Raw genomic sequence first — 19,253 nt, 5'->3', positions numbered from 1 at the left:
GCGATGCCCATTCTTATGTAGATGGTTCTAGAATTCCTTTATCGACCAATTGTTTTAAATGTTATTTTTCTTCTTTCTAATATCCCAGGGGTGTTCTGTGCATTTTCTGTTTAATAGGATGGGAATTTCCAGTATCAATATTATGTTGGATATCTCCATTGAAAAGTCAAGCATCCAGGTCATCCTTAGGTGCAATGACTGTTGGTTGTTCAAATTTGCAAATGATCGGTTGAACAGTTCTTTTAAATGTGTTGGTAGCTTCTCTCGTAGCTGGTTCAGGTCAAAATAGATATAGGAAGATGTGGTGTGAGTGCCAATGAGACAACTCTCCATCCAAAAAAGACTGTTTTGGATCAATATCTGTGTTATTCAACTTTAAGCTATTTTCGTCTGTTTTCTCCATTACAGCATTAATCTCCAATCCTATATCCATCTGAAAATCCTTTTTCAGAGTTTTAAATTGCTCTGTAAGATTTCTTAGCATTACAGGATTTTGGTTTTTTACCCATACAGAGCATATTTGGAACCAACAGTCCCTCCATGAAATTGGTTGGTTGAATTACAATATCATTCATCGGTTTATCATCTAACTCAACACTGGCGACTTTATTAGAGCCAGGTGGTATGACTGTCTTTTTTTTTATCTTTATTCTGTATATTTTCAATTGCTGGTCCTGTCTGTTTGAATTCATGAAGAACAGAATTTTTTCACCTTTAAGTTTGATAGAAAAGTCTGTTAAGTCAATAATTACTTTTTGGCTCTCGAGAAAATCTTTACCTATAATGAGATTATTGGTCATTTCAGCTACAACCATATCCCAATTTACTGTGGACTGCCTATGTTCAAGTTTACATTGTCTGCTATTCCTGCATTATTTCTAAACAAGCTCCAGCACCTTCAAGTACGATGTTACCTTTGAGTTTGGGTTTGGAAGTTAACTGGTCAAAGAATGTCTTACTTATAACCGACACCTGTACGGCTGTGTGTATTACTCTGAACGTTTGCTTACTGTTCACCACTACAGGCATATATAATGTGTTGGTGTCTGAGTCTTGGATATTTGTCTCATATAGATTGATATCAGTTTGTTAGTCTAAAAAGAGAGTTGGTGGCCTTCCGGTATCACCTGGATGGGATGATGGTCGGCCTACTGCTTTAACGCGTTGGAGTTTAAAGACTCTCTGTTTACATTTGGTGAGGATGACCATGACCTGTTTCCATATATTTGTGGCGATCTACTCTTTGTTTTTTCACATTGTGCAATAAAATGTCCTTCTTCACCACAATTAACGCATTATCTCTCATATGACTTCTTCTTGGACTTGATAATCTGTGTGATTAACCGAATCTATTGGTTGAATTACCCCTTTTCAAGATGTCCAATGTCTGTTTGATGATTGACTTTGTGTCCTGGACATCTTCTTCTGTCTTTTTAAGTCTTGACTCAAATCTGCTAATTACATCAGTATCACTTGCTCCTTTTCTGTACAAAGCTCTTTCACTTTGTGTAGATTCATGATCCCCATGTGAATCATACACGCCTGTTTCTGCTTCGTGGAATGTCACTCTTTTAACCTTAGGCTTTTTATTTCCAAAAATAACTTTGTGATTGGTAACAGCACTCTTCACATACTTAAGCTCTTTGTCCAAACTATCAGGATCCTTATACATTGCTGTTAAAGCTGCCTTTTTGCCCATGCATCCGTTCAGAAATGCATCAGTGGCAACTATCTGAATACAATCATAAGACCTTTCTTTCCAATCTGTCTTCCATCTTTTTACAAACAGCTTGGAATACTTCCTGGACTGACTTTGGCAATGTGGTAAAAAACTTAAGCTCTCTGTCTCTCAAATATTCAATAAGCTTGTCCAGTCTTGATTCGTCCAGTTATATCTATTGGCATTATGATTGAATTTAACAAGGTACGGTCGCCAGTCACTCCTACCATCATATGTGCTCATCTTATGTGGCAATGGACCATCTTGTCGTTTACTGCCCTGTTTTGTGTGTGTGTATTGGTTTTTGTGTTTCAACTAGTGAATTGTTTTACATTGTCTTATCGGGGTCTATTATAGCTGACTATACGGTATGGGCTTTGCTCATTGTTGAAGGCCGTACGGTTACCTATAGTTGTTAATGTCTGTGTCATTTTGGTCTTTTGTGAATAGTTGTCTCATTGGCAATCATACCACATCTTCTTTTTTATAGGTTTATCTTTAGTTTCGGCCATTTTAATGCTAGGCTTCTCTTTTGGTAATGACCATTTTTTCAATCATCTCCTGTAACTTCGATTTATCATATGTATCCGTCTTCATAGTCATCTGTATTTTTTTCATCTGTTTGTCTCGTTCTTCTATAGATTGATTTAATTTCAGCTCTCTCTCGTTAAATTTGTTAATCAACTCTTCCATTTCTTCCTTTTGTCTCTTGGCAAGGTTATCATACTGTTGTTCGTAATCGTGTTCTCTGTTTTTCATCTGTCATAATCTGCTTTAATTAGTGCTTTGTCTTTCTCTGCATTTGAAAAACTTGTTTTTGATTTCTTCTTAATTTGTTTGGTATTTTCTTCTGCTTTCCCCGTAACATTTTATTGGATTCCTTCTTGGATTTCTTCGGATGATTCCAATATCATAACCCCAGTCTTCAGCAGTGGATCCCATATGGTATTAGGAATATCCGTCATAAGTTTTAGGTCTTCCAAAATAAGAGGGGAACCTTTCTCTTCTCTTTTGTTAATAATCTTTTGTGCTCTTCTGTCACATATTCCTGATATAGGTTTAAGTTGTTCCAAAGAAGTTGTGTTTATATTGATAGGTTGCAACATACGTGCAGTTTTGCGCCTGTCCCAAGTCAGGAGCCTCTGGCCTTTGTTAGTCTTGTATGATTTCAAATTTTAGTTTCTAGTGTCTAATTCGGAGTTTAGTATGTCGTCCATTATCACTGTACTATTATGCATATTTAAGGGGCCAGCTGAAGGACACCTACTGGTGCGGGAATTCTCACTACATTGAAGAGCCATTGGTTGCCTTCGGCTGTTGTTTGCTCTATGGTCGGGGTGTTGTCGCTTTGACATATTCACCATTTCCTTTCTCAATTTTATGTAATGGCCATCTTATACATTTTTAATACCACAACAAAAAATCAATAAATAAAAATCTATGTATATATTACTACTTGCATAGGAATCGATGTACGCATACGCTATTACAATACAGACACAAGCACTATCACTAAACAATAAACTGCTTTTTAAACACAAGCTCAAAAACATTACACCACACACACTTTTTTGTTTTATTTTTATCACAAACACTCTTACATACAATCACAATTTTAGAAAATTTGGTGTATTGATTCTATTCTGATTTGCCACTAAGTATAGCAAAAATAAACAAGAATGTGTCCAAAGTACACGGATGCCCCACTCGCATTTTCCTTTTGCATGTTCCATGGACCGTGAAATCTAATTCAATACTATTTGTAATTGCATATTCATTTTTTCCTTATATTTTTTGTCTATAATACGTCAAGTAGTTATTTATATTTGTGTACTTTGCTGCATCTTTCAATTACAACTTATTGGTTCTATTTTAAACAACTCAAGCTCGAATTTGACACGAAAATTACTATAGCAACCAACACATCCTCTTTTCACCTTGATACCGGAAGGCATCTTTTACAGGGCCTATCAAATAATATTACTGTCAACGTATTGTTCTCGGCCTGAACATGCATGTCAGTTATATTTGCCACTGGTCATCATGCAAAATCATAATAGTGTAAGTACTTTATGATATGTTACGATAGTTCGAAAGCGTATGCATTTTTTGGGCGGGAAACATTATTGTGGTAAATGATAGGTGTATATATGGTCATTTCTAGCCCTGCTTTACTTGAGTGAACATCAAATTTTTTAAGCTGTACGTTAAGAAACGTTTTTTAAATATTTTTATATACATGTATAAGTATGTTCAAATTAGCATTTAACAGTCATGTAAAAATTAAAAATTTTCGTTATATATATAGGTGGTATGACTATACAAACGTAATCGGATTTGGTTATTTCAGACTTATTTCCGTCTTCAAATTATTTTTCATTTAGCCGCAGTCTTTTGACTGATAGCAGATTTTTTTTTTAAATGTTTTCTTAAATGTGTTTTGAATATTCTTATATCAAGTGCGGTCCAACACTTGGGGTTGCGCCTGGCATCTGGCAAACTAACACAGGTTTATAAAAGTAGGTTTTCCTGGACGGCCACGAAACATTGGATATTACTAGTAGATATTAGAAGTCATTAATATTGCCACATTTTTTATGTGTATTGATGTGACATGTTTGTACATATTTATTTAATAAAATCCGGCAGCTCAGAATATACACAAGCAGCAATTCAAGCTAGTCGACAAACATACGTTTGTGTTTTAGTTGTTTATTGGTAGAAGTGTTGCTATGTTAGGAATATAAGGTATAGAGAAGACTGTTAAATGTGTATCTATTTTTTTCTTGTAATTTTTTACTTATTTTTTTGTTTTTTGTTTTAAAGACACAATTATTTCATATGTTCAGAAATAATTGAAAACTAATAGTGAGAATGTTGTGTAATTCTTTTTCCATTCTAAAATAAAAACATGTACATTATTTCAAATAAACAAAAAATGTGTTTTAAAAATTACCATCAGATAAATGCAAAATATGTGAATTCCATATAAATATATTAAAAAAATTACCTACCTCATTATTAACAGCAGATACGTCGTCTCCAAGATTCACCAAATATTTAACCACGTTGTCTTGCCCTTTGCTTGCTGCTTGATGCAAACGGGAATCACCCTTAAACAATAAGGTTAGATTCATTCATGAGAAGTTGATCATCTTTTCTTAGCATTACAACTGTCACAAAAGTGTTACACAATATCAACTATTTTTATTAATTTAACAAGATCAGTTGAAAAAGCTCTTTTTTATAAGACTGAGCGACAAAAAATGTGGACATGTTGACGTTTAATCGCATTTGTAGTCACATCAACCTAAGTGATGTTACGGATCTTCGATTGCCGTCAATATGTTTATCGAACGTTACCTAGCGTTCATATATTTGTGCTAAACAGATCACCGAAGAGCGAAGACGTACCCCTGCAGTTTGATAAAGGCATAGTTGCAGGTGTTACGGACAGAAATCGCCTATAAATTGTAGCCAACAAAAGACACAAATCAATAGTAATATTTAACAATATTTAATATACAAAAGTTTACAAAAGGTATTACACAAATATTATTGTCAACTGTCAAAATATGAATCCAATCTTTAATCTTTATCTGTATCAGGAAATCTTTCGGAATCCAATCTGAATATTACATTCACTACTAATATCACAATCAGGTATGATGTTATTTGTAGAATAAAACTGTTAATCCAAATGTTGTGAATACTAATGTTTATCGATGTCTAAATCTAATCCTAATTATGAGAGTTTACCTTTAGTGTCTGTATATATATATATAGTTGTCACGGACATCTCTAGAAAATTTTATAAATGGAAAGTTTTAGAGAAGGATAACGGAAGTTTCTGGAAAAATGTAGAAGTTTAAATTACGCATCTTTTATAAGGATCATTCTAGAATCGTCAAATAGAAAGTTCCAATCATTCCATAATTATCTGTGATTGTTCCAGTGGATTCTAAACTGCACAGTTATAGGATTATTTGGTAAACAACTATCCTGACTATCAGGCCATACAACACAAATTAGGTCAACATAAATAAATACAATAATTACAATATCATAACACCTCCTCCCTTGAAAGAAGTTTTAGTGTAACAAAAACTTATCATGAATAATATGAACAAAAATATATAATATATGCAAATTGATTTAATAAGCTCTAGACGAAGCATCTGCTATTACATTATCTTTACTCTTAATATGTTTTACAATTACATCATATTCCTGTAACAATAAACTCCACCTAGTCAACCTCTGATTCTTGTTTCTCATGTTATGCATGAAGGTGAGAGGATTATGATCAGTATAAACAAGAATAGGATGCACAATTGGATTCAAATCTACATCAAAATGTTGAAGTGCTGACAACATTGCAAAACACTCTTTTTCAATAGTTGAAGAATTTTTCTGATGTTTAACTAATTGCTTAGAAAAGTATGATATAGGTTTCTCGACGTTATCATCTGTCTCTTGTTATAAAACAGCTCCAATGCCTACATCGCTTGCATCAACGGCAAATTTAAATTGTTTTTTCAAAGTCTGGAGTAATCAGAACTGGACTATTAGTTAAAAGTGATTTACTATTTTCCAAAACGTTTTGACAATTTTCACTCCAGATAAATTTAGAATCTTTTCGTAAAAGATGAGTCAATGGTTGAACAACAGTGGCAAAATTTGAACAGAGTTTCCTGTAAAATCCAATCATGACTAAATATCTCATAAGTTGTTTTCTATTTGTAGGAGGTGGATATTTTGAAAAAGCTTCCACTTTGGCCAAAATAGGTTTTACTTTACCTTGACCAACTGTTTGCCCTTAATAATCAACAGTGGCCTGACAAAATTCAATTTTACCAAAATTAACAGTCAAATTTGATTTTGACAATATATAAAAAGTATCATACAAATGTGTTATATGCTGTTCCCAGCTATCATTTCATTCAATTAGATCATCAATATAAGCATAACTATTCTGTTCAACATTCAATATTTATTACATGTTTTCCATATTATCCGGAACAAATTGAACTGGAATGATTTCTTAAATCACCGTATTTATCGACCACCTTTAATTTATGTGACACCGTCCGATCCGCATCAATATTTCAACAACACATGGAAAATGGACGACATTTCTACTTTCTGACGAAATCGAGACATACCACTGTCAAGTACGTTTAATTCATTCATAAACTGTGATAATTTATTCTTTTTAACTCCGATACTTTTGGATAAGTGATTTATAAATACATACGAACTGTAAGTTTTTTATTTCCGAGAAATGAACTGTAAATTCTACTTTCGTTTTTGACTCGATTAATAATCTTGTATTTAACTTTCATTTGTATTCGTACACATTGTAAAATATTGTATTTTTATTTCTTTCAGTTTACCAATCTACTGACTACTTGGTAAACCTTTCTGGTGGAATATTATAATTACAATTTACAAAACAAGTTGTGTTCTTTATATATTTGCCGATATTGCAATACAGTCACCTGGTTATACTAGTTGAGTGCGGCTCAGCATAGTAAATTGACTACAACTTGTCTACACATCTCTTGAACAGGAAATACAACGGAGCATCGTTCGTAGCTGTTACCTTGACACTACGTAACCCAGCTTGTGTGTCCTAGGCAGCAATCCAACAACGTTGAACAAACACTGCCTACAGTTTATTGATTTTCATCATGGATCCCAGTCACGCAGAACAGCAAGAAGAAACACAGCCCCCAGAGGAAAATGTTCCAGATCTAGAACTATTATAAAATCAGATGAAAATGTCGAAACTAGGCGAGTGCGTGACCTCACATATAAAGGTAAAGGAGTTTTCACAGAGAAACGTGACAAGTTCTGTCAGGAAATATAGACCCTTTGGTCAGATACAGAATCACAGTTATTGGAGACCACCAAGCCTCCAAAAGAACTCCAACAACTTCTAACAGTACAGGATAAACTCATAAAAGCCTGTACGAATTATCGTAGACTCACAGACGAATATCTGGACTTTCTGAAAAGGCCCAGGACATTCGAGAGTCAAAAAGACATAGACGCGTGTAATCATTCATTGGATTTTCGTCTGTCCCGAGTGGAGTTAGTCATGGAAACCTTACATGAGCATCGCCTTGCCCTTACAAAGGCTAAATCTACAAAAACAAAGACCTCAAAGGGTAAGAAAAGCTCGCACAGCGGTAATTCTAATGTCTCTGACATGTCAAGTCTTGCACGGAAGAAGCGTACCAAAGCAGAGGCTGCCAGAACTCAGATAGCCTGTGCTGAAAAACAGGCCTTGCTCATAAAACAGGAGGTAATGATAGCACAACAGACTCTTTTCAAGCAAAGTGAAATTAATGCCGAGGCGGAACAAGAAGCTATCAGAGCAGATCAAGAAGTCACAAGCAGACAAGCCGAGGCTGCACACAAGAAAGCTGAAATGAAACGTGAGGCCATACGCAGGAAAACTTTAATGGAACAGGAGGCTGCACGTGCAACACGGGAAAAAGCCAAAATTAAAGCTGCTATGAACATTCTAGAAGTACAAAAAGAAGCTGCCGCCGCAGAAGCCGAGGCTCGTGTCCTGGAATACGACGGCAGCCAAGCCTTTAGCGAACTACCTGACGAAAAGGAAGACCCGCTCCAGCGTGTGCAAGATTTTGTCAATAAACTTCCTGTATCAACTGTTGTAATGGAAGTAACAGGACATCAAAAGAAAAAAGAAATTCCTGTTAAAACCGAGCTGAGCCACGAAGCACCAGCGTTCGTGTCGTCCGTGGCACTGAACTTGCTGGCATAAACATCTGCTGTCTTACCCTCCGATACTAAGTCACCGGAAGTTACCTTTATCCCAGATCTGGGATTAGTAACCGGCATACAAAGACTAGGCCTTTCAGATGAGAGCCCTACTGAAAACCAAACACAGGGTGTTAAAGAAGCAATCCCTGTATTACGCCCAAAACAAGAATTTATAGAAAAGATCCCTGTTTCACACCAAAACAAGGCGTAATAGAAGAGATCCCTGTTGCACACCAGCAACAAATCAACCTCACATCAGAGATAACCAGATTCCTCTTACGTGAGGACCTGCTTTTCTCCCGGTTAACAAGCTTTAACGATCGGGCAGAATCCTTCCATACTTGGAAAGCAAGCTTCAAGAATGTGACTGATGAGTAACAAGTCTCTGACTCAGAACAGATCGATTTACTGATCAAGTGGCTCGGTCCAGAGTCTGCTAAACACGCAATTAGCATAAGAGCGTCGAACGCCAATAATCCTACCATAGGGATACAGAGATAATGGAAGAGGCTTGACGAGCAGTATGGTGCTCCAGAAATGTTGGAAGCCTCTCTCATGAGTAAACTTGCCAAATTCCCTACCTTAACAAATAAGGACAACATATGTCTATACGAACTATCTGACATTCTATCAGAAATAGAATATCACAAGGAAAATCCCAAGCTGGGATGTTTGCTAGGAAATTCGACTCCTCATCCGAGATTAATCCTATTGTTGAAAAATTACCGTACGGACTCCAAGAAAAGTGGACCACAAGGGCTACAAGATACAAGTCCAAATAAGAAGTTGCCTTTCCACCTTTCACAGAATTCTCTGCCTTCATCAGGGAAATAAGCAAAACAAAGAACGATCCTGGGTTCATCTTTGGGCCAAAAGCCACACCAGATACAAAAGGTGCTGCGCCAAAATCTTCGTCTTACCCTAAGACTAAAGTTGATGCTCATAAAACAGCAGTTGAGCAGCAATCTGGAGACGCCAGCAAACAAGGTGTTTGTACTCTGCACAATACAAAGCATTCCTTAAATGAATGTCGAGCGTTCCGAGCCAAGTCAATAGAGGAGCGCAAATGTCTCTTAAAAGAAAACAATGTATGTTACAAGTGTTGTGAATCTACCACACATATGAGCCGGGAATGCAATGCAGGCATAAGTTGTAAAGAATGTGGAAGTAAACAACACACTACTGCACTTCACGTCATTGGACCACAGCAACCTGCAAGTTCACAGTCTACCTTGCCTAAGCAAGCCTACGGCGGGGAGCCTATAGAATCGGCTAAAACTAAGGCAACCTCAGTTAACTCTACTTGTACTGAGATCTGCAAAGATACATATAGTTGGAAATATTGTGCTAAAATACTTCCTGTGAATGTTTATCACAAAGATAACCAGGACAAAGTTATTCGCATGTACGCCATCATTGATGACCAAAGCAACCGGTCACTTGCATCGCTCGAGTTCTTTCATCTTTTCAACGTCAAAGATAAACCGGAGAACTATACTTTATCAACATGCTCCGGCAAAGTGATTACTTCCGGGAAAAGAGGGAGAGGTTTTGTCATGGAATCAATCAATGGTAATGACAAGTGTGACCTTCCTGTACTGATTTAATGTGATCATATTCCCAATAATAGAGACGAAATACCTACCTCTGAAGTAACAATGCATCACCCTCATTTAAAAGAACTTAGGGGTAGCATTCCACCAATAGAGGAAAATTGCCAAATTCTTCTCTTAATTGGCAGATACCTTATAGAGGCACACCATGTCCTCGACCAGCGCATAGGGCCACCAAGAACTCCATATGCACAACAATTGAAACTGGGATGGGTAGTGATAGGAGACACCTGCAGCATGTGCCTCTCGAGTTAAATGTCAAAATTATCAACATTTTACCTACGGGACAACCTTCAACCTTTCAACCATGCACAAGCAAGTTTGACATCCGAGAAAACTACGCAGACCCTGTAACGAAAGATTTACAATCGCCACTCTTTGAAAAAACAAGAGACGATGATAAGCCTGGACAGTCATATGAGGACAAAAGTTCATGAAGCAGATGGACAACGAATTTGTGAGAGACTCGGAAGGAAGTTGGGTAGCACCGTTGCCGTTCCGAGTGCCAAGACAGCCATTGCCAAGCAATAGACAACAAGCTCTTGATCGTGCCAATATGTTAGACACCAGTCTGAATAGAAACCCAGTTAAGCGGGAACACTTTCTTACATTTATCAGTAAGATCCTAGACAATAATCATGCAGAGCTCGTTCCACCATTGGACGACCATGAAGAGTGCTGGTATTTGCCATTATTTGGTGTTTATCATCCAAAGAAACCCGATCAGATCAGGGGAGTTTTTGATTCTTCCGCCAAATGTAACAGAATTTCACTCAACAGTGTCCTGCTAACAGGTCCAGACTTGACTAATGATCTTCTTGGAGTAATGCAGCGTTTCAGGAAAGAAATGGTCGCAGTAACTGCAGACGTTCAACACATGTTTCACTGCTTTGAAGTTAGAAAAGACCACCGAAATTATCTGAGATTTTTGTGGCATCAAGACAACGACCTACAAGAGAACCTTGTCGAATACCGCATGAGAGTTCATGTTTTTGGAAATAGTCCGTCACCTGCCGTTGCTACACTTGGACTCAGAAAAGCAGCGCAAGCATCAGAACAAGAGTTCGGCAGACACGTGACAAGTTTTGTTACAAGAGACTTCTATGTCGACGACGGTCTTATGTCATGTCCGAAAAGGAGGAAGCTGTTAAGCTCATGAAAGACACACAGCAAGCATTAGCAAAGTATGGAAACTTAAGGCTTCACAAGTTCGCCTCTAATTGTGCAGAAGTTATGTCTGCGTTTCATGCCAGTGATTTGGCTTCAAATCTTAAGGATCTAGACCTATAATCCGATAGCAAACCTCTACAACGTAGTCTTGGTCTCAGCTGGGACGTAAGCACTGACAAATTCTTATTTCAATTAAATTTCAGAAAACAAACTGATCACTCGGAGAGGAATTTTATCGACGATAAACAGTCTCTACGATCCTCTGGGATTTTTGGCTACGGTGATTATACAAGGAAAACTCCTATCAAGGAAAATAGTATCAGAAACCGTCGAATGGGACCAACCTCTCTATAATGACACAGCAGCTGAGTGGAAATCTTGGATATATACTCTAATTGCTATAGAAACATTGCGCATTCCACGTACCTACGTGCCGTATTTCAGCAAAACCGCCACAAAGGAGTTACATGTCTTCTCTGATGCATCAGAAAAATCTATAGCGGCTTTTGCATATCTACGCACAACCGATAGTAGTGGTGAACCAAACATTGGGTTTATTCTTGGGAAAGCTAAAGTTGTACCAACAAGTGGTCATACTATTCCACGACTTGAACTATCTGCTGCCGTATTAGCAGTTGAGATCACGCAAACCATTGTGGATAACTTAGATTTACACATAGACAACGTGAAATTCTACACAGACAATAAAGTTGTCTTAGGTTACATCAGTAACGAGACAAGAAGGTTCTTTATCTATGTCGCTAATAGAGTAGAGAAGATTAGGAAATTTAGCTCTCCAAATCAATGGAATTATGTACCAACTAGCCGTAATCCCACAGATTCGGGAACGAGGTCCGTACCTGCTCACGAAATCCATAGCAGTAAATGGTTATTAGGACCAAGACAACTTCTTTTCTCAGAACAGAAAAATTCTGAGAACATGTATCAGCTAATAGACCCAGAAGAAGATGGAGAAACACGTGCAACTGTTACTGTTGCAAAAACATTTGCCACACCTGAGCGTCAAGGTATCGGAACTGATAGATTCAACAGATTCTCAAACTGGACATCACTTGTTCGAGCGATAGCCTTTTTAGAACGTTTCTCCCGTTTACACGGGTCAAAACAGGCAGCACCAGTGACTTCTTCTGAAGGCTTTTCGAATGCCGAAAATTTCATCTTAATATCTGCTCAATATGAAGTTTACGGAGATGAAATAGATTGCATTAAACGCCAGGAACAAATTCATAAGCGGAGCCCGATAACTAACCTTAATCCGTTTTTGGACGAACGAGGACTGTTACGAGTAGGAGGCCGTATTGCCAAATATGACTTAAACCTCCGTCAAAAAAAAACATTAATCGTCCCTGGACGCCATCATATAGCGATATTATTAGTCCGACACTACCATGACAAGATAAAACATCAAGGTCGCCACTTTACAGATGGAGCGATTCGTTCCGCAGGATTCTGGATCGTCGGAGCTAAACGCTTGATCTTTTCTCTCATTCACAAATGTGTGACTTGCCGCAAACTAAGAGGAAAAACTGAGTGTCAAATCATGTCTGATGTGCCAGAGGACCGTCTTGAACCGTCACCTCCGTTTACCAACGTTTGAATAGACACATTTGGACCCTGGACAATTATTTCACGTAAAACACGTGGTGGATACGCAAACTCAAAACGTTGGGCAATTCTTTTAACATGCTTAATGACTAGAGCTGTTCACATCGAACTAATCGAGGAAATGAGCTCTTCAGCCTTTAAAAACGCCGTCAGAAGATTCGCCGCTATAAGAGGTCAAGTTAAGATTTTCCGATCCGACCGTGGAACAAACTTTATTGGCGCAATCTACGATTTAAAGATTGACTCAATCAACGTTGAAAATGGACCCTTCAAGAACTTTTTGTATAATTCTAGTACAACTTGGATCGTTAATCCGCCACATTCTTCCCACATGGGTGGAGCCTGGGAAAGAATGATTGGTATCACAAGGAGAATACTCGACTCTAGGCTTATCAACGCCGCTGGAAGGAATTTAACGCATGACGTGCTAAATACATGCATGGCAGAAGTTTCAGCAATAATCAATTCAAGACCTCTGGTACCAGTATCAACAGATCCAGAGAATCCGCTAATCTTAACACCAGCTATGTTATTGACACAAAAGACCGATTACATATTCACTTCAGATCAGCTTGGAGAATTCGACAAACAGGATCTATGTCTAGTCGAATGGAGACGTGTACAGGCTCTTGCCAGTGTTTTCTGGTCCCGTTGGAGGAAAGAGTACCCGCCGTTACTACAACCACGACGAAAATGGACCGAAGATCGCCGTGATCTAATCAAGGGAGACGTCATTCTCCTAAAGGATAAAAACATATGCCCCACTCAATAGCCAATAGGAGTGATATTAAAATCGTTCAAAGGTTCCGATGAACATGTCCGGAAAGTAGAAGTACGAATAGTCGTAAATGGAAAAGCATCCGTCTACACAAGACCAATCGTGGACATGATTCTTCTTATCGAGAATGACTGTGTATAATTAATATTATAGTGATACTTTGGATTTATAACATCAGATATTCAAGTGTGTTATATATTTAAAATAGATCAGTTAGACATCATACGGGGAGTATTCTGTTCAACATTCAATGTTTATTACATGTTTTCATATTATCCGGAACAAGTTGAACTGGACCGATTTCTTATATCAACATATTTACCGACCACCTTTAATTTATGTGACACCGTCCGCATCAATATTTCAACACATGGAAAATGGACGACATTTCTACTTTCTGACGAAATCGAGACATACCACTGTCAAGTACGTTTAATTCATTCATAAACTGTGATAAATTATTCTTTGTAACTCCGATACTTTTGGATAAGTGATTTATAAATACATACGAACTGTAAGTTATTTTTTTTTCCGAGAAATGAACTGTAAATTCTACTTTCGTTTTTGACTCGAGTAATAATCTTGTATTTAACTTTCATTTTTATTCGTACACATTGTAAAATATTGTATTTTTATTTCTTTCAGTTTACCAATCTACTGACTACTTTGTAAACCTTTCTGGTGGAATATTATAATTATAATTTACAAAACAAGTTGTTTTCTTTATATATTTGCCGAGATTTCGATACAGTCACCTGGTTAAACTAGTTGAGTCCGGCTCAGCATAATAACGACAGTCTAAATCTTTTATAACATTATTGGTCATTCTTTGAAAAGTAGCTGGAGCACTTTTTATACCAAACGGCATAACAGTATATTGAAATAAGCCATCTGGTGTAACAAAAGCTGATATATCACGAGCTCTCTGTGTCAATGGAACTTGCCAGTAACCTTTTAACAAATCAAATTTGCTCACAAATTTTACCTGACCAATGTTGTCAATACAATCATCTATCCTTGGAATCGGATAGGAATCATAATTTGAGACTGAATTGACTTTTCTGAAATCAGTCACGAAACAAAAGGTTTTATCTGGTTTTGGCACAAGTAGACAAGGAGAGCTCCATTCACTGTTACTCGACTCAATAATATCATTGTCAAGCATATATTTAATTTCTTTTTTCATAACTTCAAATTTGAGTGGATTGAGCCGGTAAGGATGTTGCTTAATTGGAGAAGCAACCTCTTCATCAACATCAGGACAAACAGCAGTGGTTTTGTTTGGCACATCAGGAAAAAGATTTTTAAAAGAAAATACCAAAGTTTTTATTTCTTCTCTACGATGAAAAGACAGATGTGCAAGTTTTGAATCTAAATTTCTGAATTTTTCAATCAAGCTGTCTCTTCCATAGGTTTACAACTAAAAGTTGGTTCAATTACATCTGGTTTGTCATGATTGTTCTCAAATTTAACCATGCCTAAAGTGGCAACTGGTTTACTCTCAAATTCATTAGTACGCTCAAAATATGGTTTTAACATATTAATATGACACACTCTATTTTGTTTGCGCCGACCAGGAGTTTTTACAATATAATTCAAATCATTAATTTTACTCTCTATTGTATAGGGAAGTACACCACTAATTCATGGTCCCATTGCTTTCTATGTTAAATTCCTCTGTTTCAAGCAGGCACACCTCCTTTATTTTAAGTTCAAATAAAGTGGCAATCATTGCATTTCAAAGCAACACTTTATGGTGTCTTGTACTGGAAAAATCAACATACCTTGCATGGCATATAAGAAAGAACTGGTTCCCGGAACTTCAGATGTACCAAAACAGGTACTTCAGATCTGACAAACAGACAAAATGTACCCTCTTTTAAAATTTGCTGCAGTTTTTTTAATATTCAATACTAAAAGTCCAAAATTGTTCTACAATGATCACCAGTCCTTCAGCTTTCATTTGATACCAAAAATATCTAAATATTCTACATATTTGGAAGGTTACACTCATGCGTAGGAACTATTTTGTGTTAAATATGTACTACTTTCTGGTATGTGCTTTCTGGCCGGGCCTGAATTAGTGGTGTTACACCTATAACAGAACCAAACTTGCTATACTGACTTGAGCATTACTTTTTTTCATTCTATGATCTATTTCAAGCAATAAAAAACATATAAAGCTTTAGTCCAAAGACTATTTTATTACTTCAAAGCTCAAATTGGACTGGTAGTAACATATTGGTTATTCAAAGAAAACTGCATATGTATATTACCAGTGGCCAATATACTTTTTTTATTCTCAATATCACTGTTTTATTTATTAATTTCTATTAGGAAAGCTATGCGCTTACTAATAGTCATATTTTTATCAGAGGTTCTTCATTAAATAAAAATATATTAGTCCAAACTTAAGACATAAATGAGAAATTATCCCCCCTTTTTTCTTGAAATTCAAAAAAGGCTTTTTTTTGTATGAACCATAAATTCTGTGGTAAAACATAGATTAATAAGAGCAATTTATATATCCCTAAGCTACATGTAGATAACTTGCTAAACTGGTTCAAATTTGCATGCACAGTAAGATTTTAGAATTCTTATATGAGTATATACCATTTGCCTAGATTGTAAAAGGCTACCATAAGAAAAACAAAAAATCTTGAAAAATCAAAAAATATTTTGACCAAGAGCTATTCTGTTCCATATACAAGTCATAAAATACATGTTTTATGGATTTCAATCAGAAAAAATGCAAAAATAAGCACTTGGAGTCAAGTCCTAACTGCATGCATGTTGTATGACCATACAAGGCTAACATACTTGAGTATGCCAATTTAAGAGCTTAAATTTCCAATAAGCAGGTTGGTTGACCAAAAAATGATGATTAAACATGATTACTAACATCATATTTGACTTATTTTCATTGGAATATGTACAACTTCTAAAAATTGGATTTCTGGTGATTCTCTGTAATAGGAAGTACACCACTAATTCATGGTCCCATTGCTTTCTATGTTAAATTCCTGTGTTTCAAGCAGGCACACCTCTTTTATTTTAAGTTCAAATAAAGTGGCAATCATTGCATTTCAAAGCAACACTTTATGGTGTCTTGTACTGGAAAAATCAACATACCTTGCATGGCATATAAGAAAGAACTGGTTCCCGGAACTTCAGATGTACCAAAACAGGTACTTCAGATCTGACAAACAGACAAAATGTACCCTCTTTTTAAAATTTGCTGCAGTTTTTTTAATATTCAAAACTAAAAGTCCAAAAGTGTTCTACAATGATCACCAGTCCTTCAGCTTTCATTTGGTACCAAAAATATCTAAATATTCTACATATTTGGAAAGTTACACTCATGCGTAGGAACTATTTTGTGTTAAATATGTACTACTTTCTGGTATGTGCTTTCTGGCCGGGCCTGAATTAGTGGTGTTACACCATAAGGACCACAATATTTAACCTGTAAAGGATGTCCAGGGACTGGCAAAAATACAAGTACCTTATCACCAGGCTCAAAAACTCTGTCCCTGGCATCTTTATCATACCATATTATCATCTTGTTCTGTACATTTATCAAGTTTTTCTGAGCAATTTGACAAGCAGTATACAGTTTTTCTTTAAATCTAGATACATAGTCTAAAAGATTCAAGTCAGTATGTTCAGTAAGCAACTTTTCCTTGATCAATTTTAACGGTCCCCTTACAGCATGACCAAATGCCAATTCAAATGGACTAAATCCAAAGGATTCTTGAACAGCCTCTCGGACCGCAAAAAGTAGAAAATGAACTCCATCATCCCAGTCTCTGTCAAATTGAAGACAAAAAGTTCTAATCATGTTCTTAAATGTTTGATGAAAACGTTCTAAGGCACCTTGAGATTCTGGATGGTAAGCACTTGATCTGAACTGAGCAATCCCTAACTGGAACACGACTTGCTGAAATAAACCTGACATGAAGCTTGATCCCTGGTCGACTGTATAGACTTGGGAAGCCCTACTAACGTGAAAAAATTTGATTAAAACTTTGACGATAGTAGGTGTTTTGATATTTTTGAGCGGAATAGTTTCAGGAAAGCGAGTAGATGTACACATGATCGTCAATAAATACGCATTTCCAGTCTTGGTCTTTGGTAAAAGTCCAACACAGTCAATTAGAACTCTGCTGAAAGGTTCGTCAAAGACTGGAATAGGCAGAAGAGGTGCTGGTGGTATTTTCTGGTTAGGCTTTCCAAAAACCTGGCATATATGGCACGCTTTGCAGTATTGTAAAAAGTAAAAACACAATATTGTGCGACATCATTTCTAGGTCTTGGCCAATAGAAATGCTGCAAGATTTTTAGGCAAGTCTTCCTTATACCTAAGTGTCCAGCCAAGGGGTGTCATGGGCAAGACCAATAATTTCTTGCCGATAAACTTTAGGCACCACCACTTGGTATACCACTCTCCATTCCATTCCTCCTCTGGGGTAGCTTCAGGAGGCCTCCACTTCCTCATTAAAATGCCGTCCTGATGAAAATAGTATTCAGCCACTTTTTTTGCTTCCTCCTGTGGTTGAGCCCTCTTGAGGAGCTGAAGAACTTCAATGTCTTTAGTTTGTTCTTCGAAAAGGTTCTTTCTGTTTAATGAATGGCTGTTTACGTCTGACCATGGCATAATAACATTCTTGTTGACACTAGGTTGTCTTACTATGGTCTTTTCTGAGCTACCCGGACCTTCAATGTCAGCTATGAAAGTGTAAGAAAGGTCCATGTAATCAAATTTGTCTTCTTGCAAATTCTCGTCTTGTTGTTTTCTAGGCATCGCCCTAGTAACAACACAATCTGGATATAATTCAGCATCATCTTCAGGTGATTTAACATCCACCACCGGTTCACTGGTAATAATTGGTTCAGCAACCACTTTGTTCCTAGCTAGATTATTTCCTAGTAATAATGTAACACCCGCAAGAGGGAGATTAGGACGAACACCCACAATAACTGGTCCAGTTATCAAATCTGACTTCATATAAATACGATGGAGGGGAACATCTATACAACCTAACTCTACACCTTGTAACAAAACGGAGGCACCAACAGAAGTCTTCTCGATCAAAGGCAACACACTTTCTAACAATAACGACCGAGCAGCTCCAGTGTCCCGTAAAATCTTAATAGGCGGAAGAGTGGTATCATCAACAATAGAAACAAACCAATCAGACATAAAGAGTTTATATTCCTCCATGTAATCACAAAAACTGGACTTAAAAGCCTGACTCGCAGGACATTCCAACGCACTGGAAATGTAAGGTGTCGTACATGCACTGGTCTTCGGCTTATTACCTCGTTCATTCTTCTTTAGGAGTCTAAAACAATCAGCCATCAGGTGACCATTCTTCTTACAATAAGCACAAATCAGTGACTTTTTCTCAAAAGCATCAAATTTTGAACGAGACATATTATAACTGGACTGACTCTTATTATGTGCAACAGGCTTACTATCAGTACGCTCAGTGCTTTGATTTTTGTAATTTCCACTGGATGTATTAACATTTTGACCTTTGAAACTTCT

The 19,253-nt window shown here is 36.9% G+C and overlaps 2 protein-coding genes across 2 annotated transcripts; one reads left to right on the top strand and one right to left on the bottom strand.

Moving 5' to 3' along the window:
* Nucleotides 1-11,283: 11,283 nt before the first annotated feature.
* On the top strand, nt 11,284-12,916 carry LOC134717539 (uncharacterized). The gene is made up of 2 exons (XM_063580029.1): nt 11,284-11,380; nt 11,502-12,916. The coding sequence occupies exons 1-2, from the start codon at nt 11,284-11,286 to the stop codon at nt 12,914-12,916; spliced, it is 1,512 nt and encodes a 503-aa protein (XP_063436099.1).
* A 2,178-nt stretch (nt 12,917-15,094) lies between these two features.
* On the bottom strand, nt 15,095-17,798 carry LOC134717538 (uncharacterized). The gene is made up of 2 exons (XM_063580028.1): nt 17,412-17,798; nt 15,095-15,220 (listed from the first exon to the last, which is right to left on the bottom strand). Exons 1-2 carry the CDS (start codon nt 17,796-17,798, stop codon nt 15,095-15,097), a joined length of 513 nt encoding a protein of 170 aa, XP_063436098.1.
* Nucleotides 17,799-19,253: the final 1,455 nt, after the last annotated feature.

This window comes from Mytilus trossulus, chromosome 5 (assembly GCF_036588685.1).
Source record: "Mytilus trossulus isolate FHL-02 chromosome 5, PNRI_Mtr1.1.1.hap1, whole genome shotgun sequence".
Taxonomy (NCBI): Eukaryota; Metazoa; Mollusca; class Bivalvia; order Mytilida; family Mytilidae; genus Mytilus; species Mytilus trossulus.
Note: the sequence above shows the minus strand (reverse complement) of the source record. Positions and strands in the feature narration are given on the sequence as shown.

Bases quoted from the DNA above. Each gene is read 5' to 3' on its own strand.
- LOC134717538 (XM_063580028.1), bottom strand. From the start codon at position 17,798: ATGTGTACATCTACTCGCTTTCCTGAAACTATTCCGCTCAAAAATATC. The intron at 15,221-17,411 runs GTAAGGGGACCG...CCATATTTTGAG, and splicing joins AATTGGCATTTGGTCATGCT to CGTACTAATGAATTTGAGAG.
- LOC134717539 (XM_063580029.1), top strand. From the start codon at position 11,284: ATGAAAGACACACAGCAAGCATTAGCAAAGTATGGAAACTTAAGGCTT. The intron at 11,381-11,501 runs GTGATTTGGCTT...ATTAAATTTCAG, and splicing joins TATGTCTGCGTTTCATGCCA to AAAACAAACTGATCACTCGG.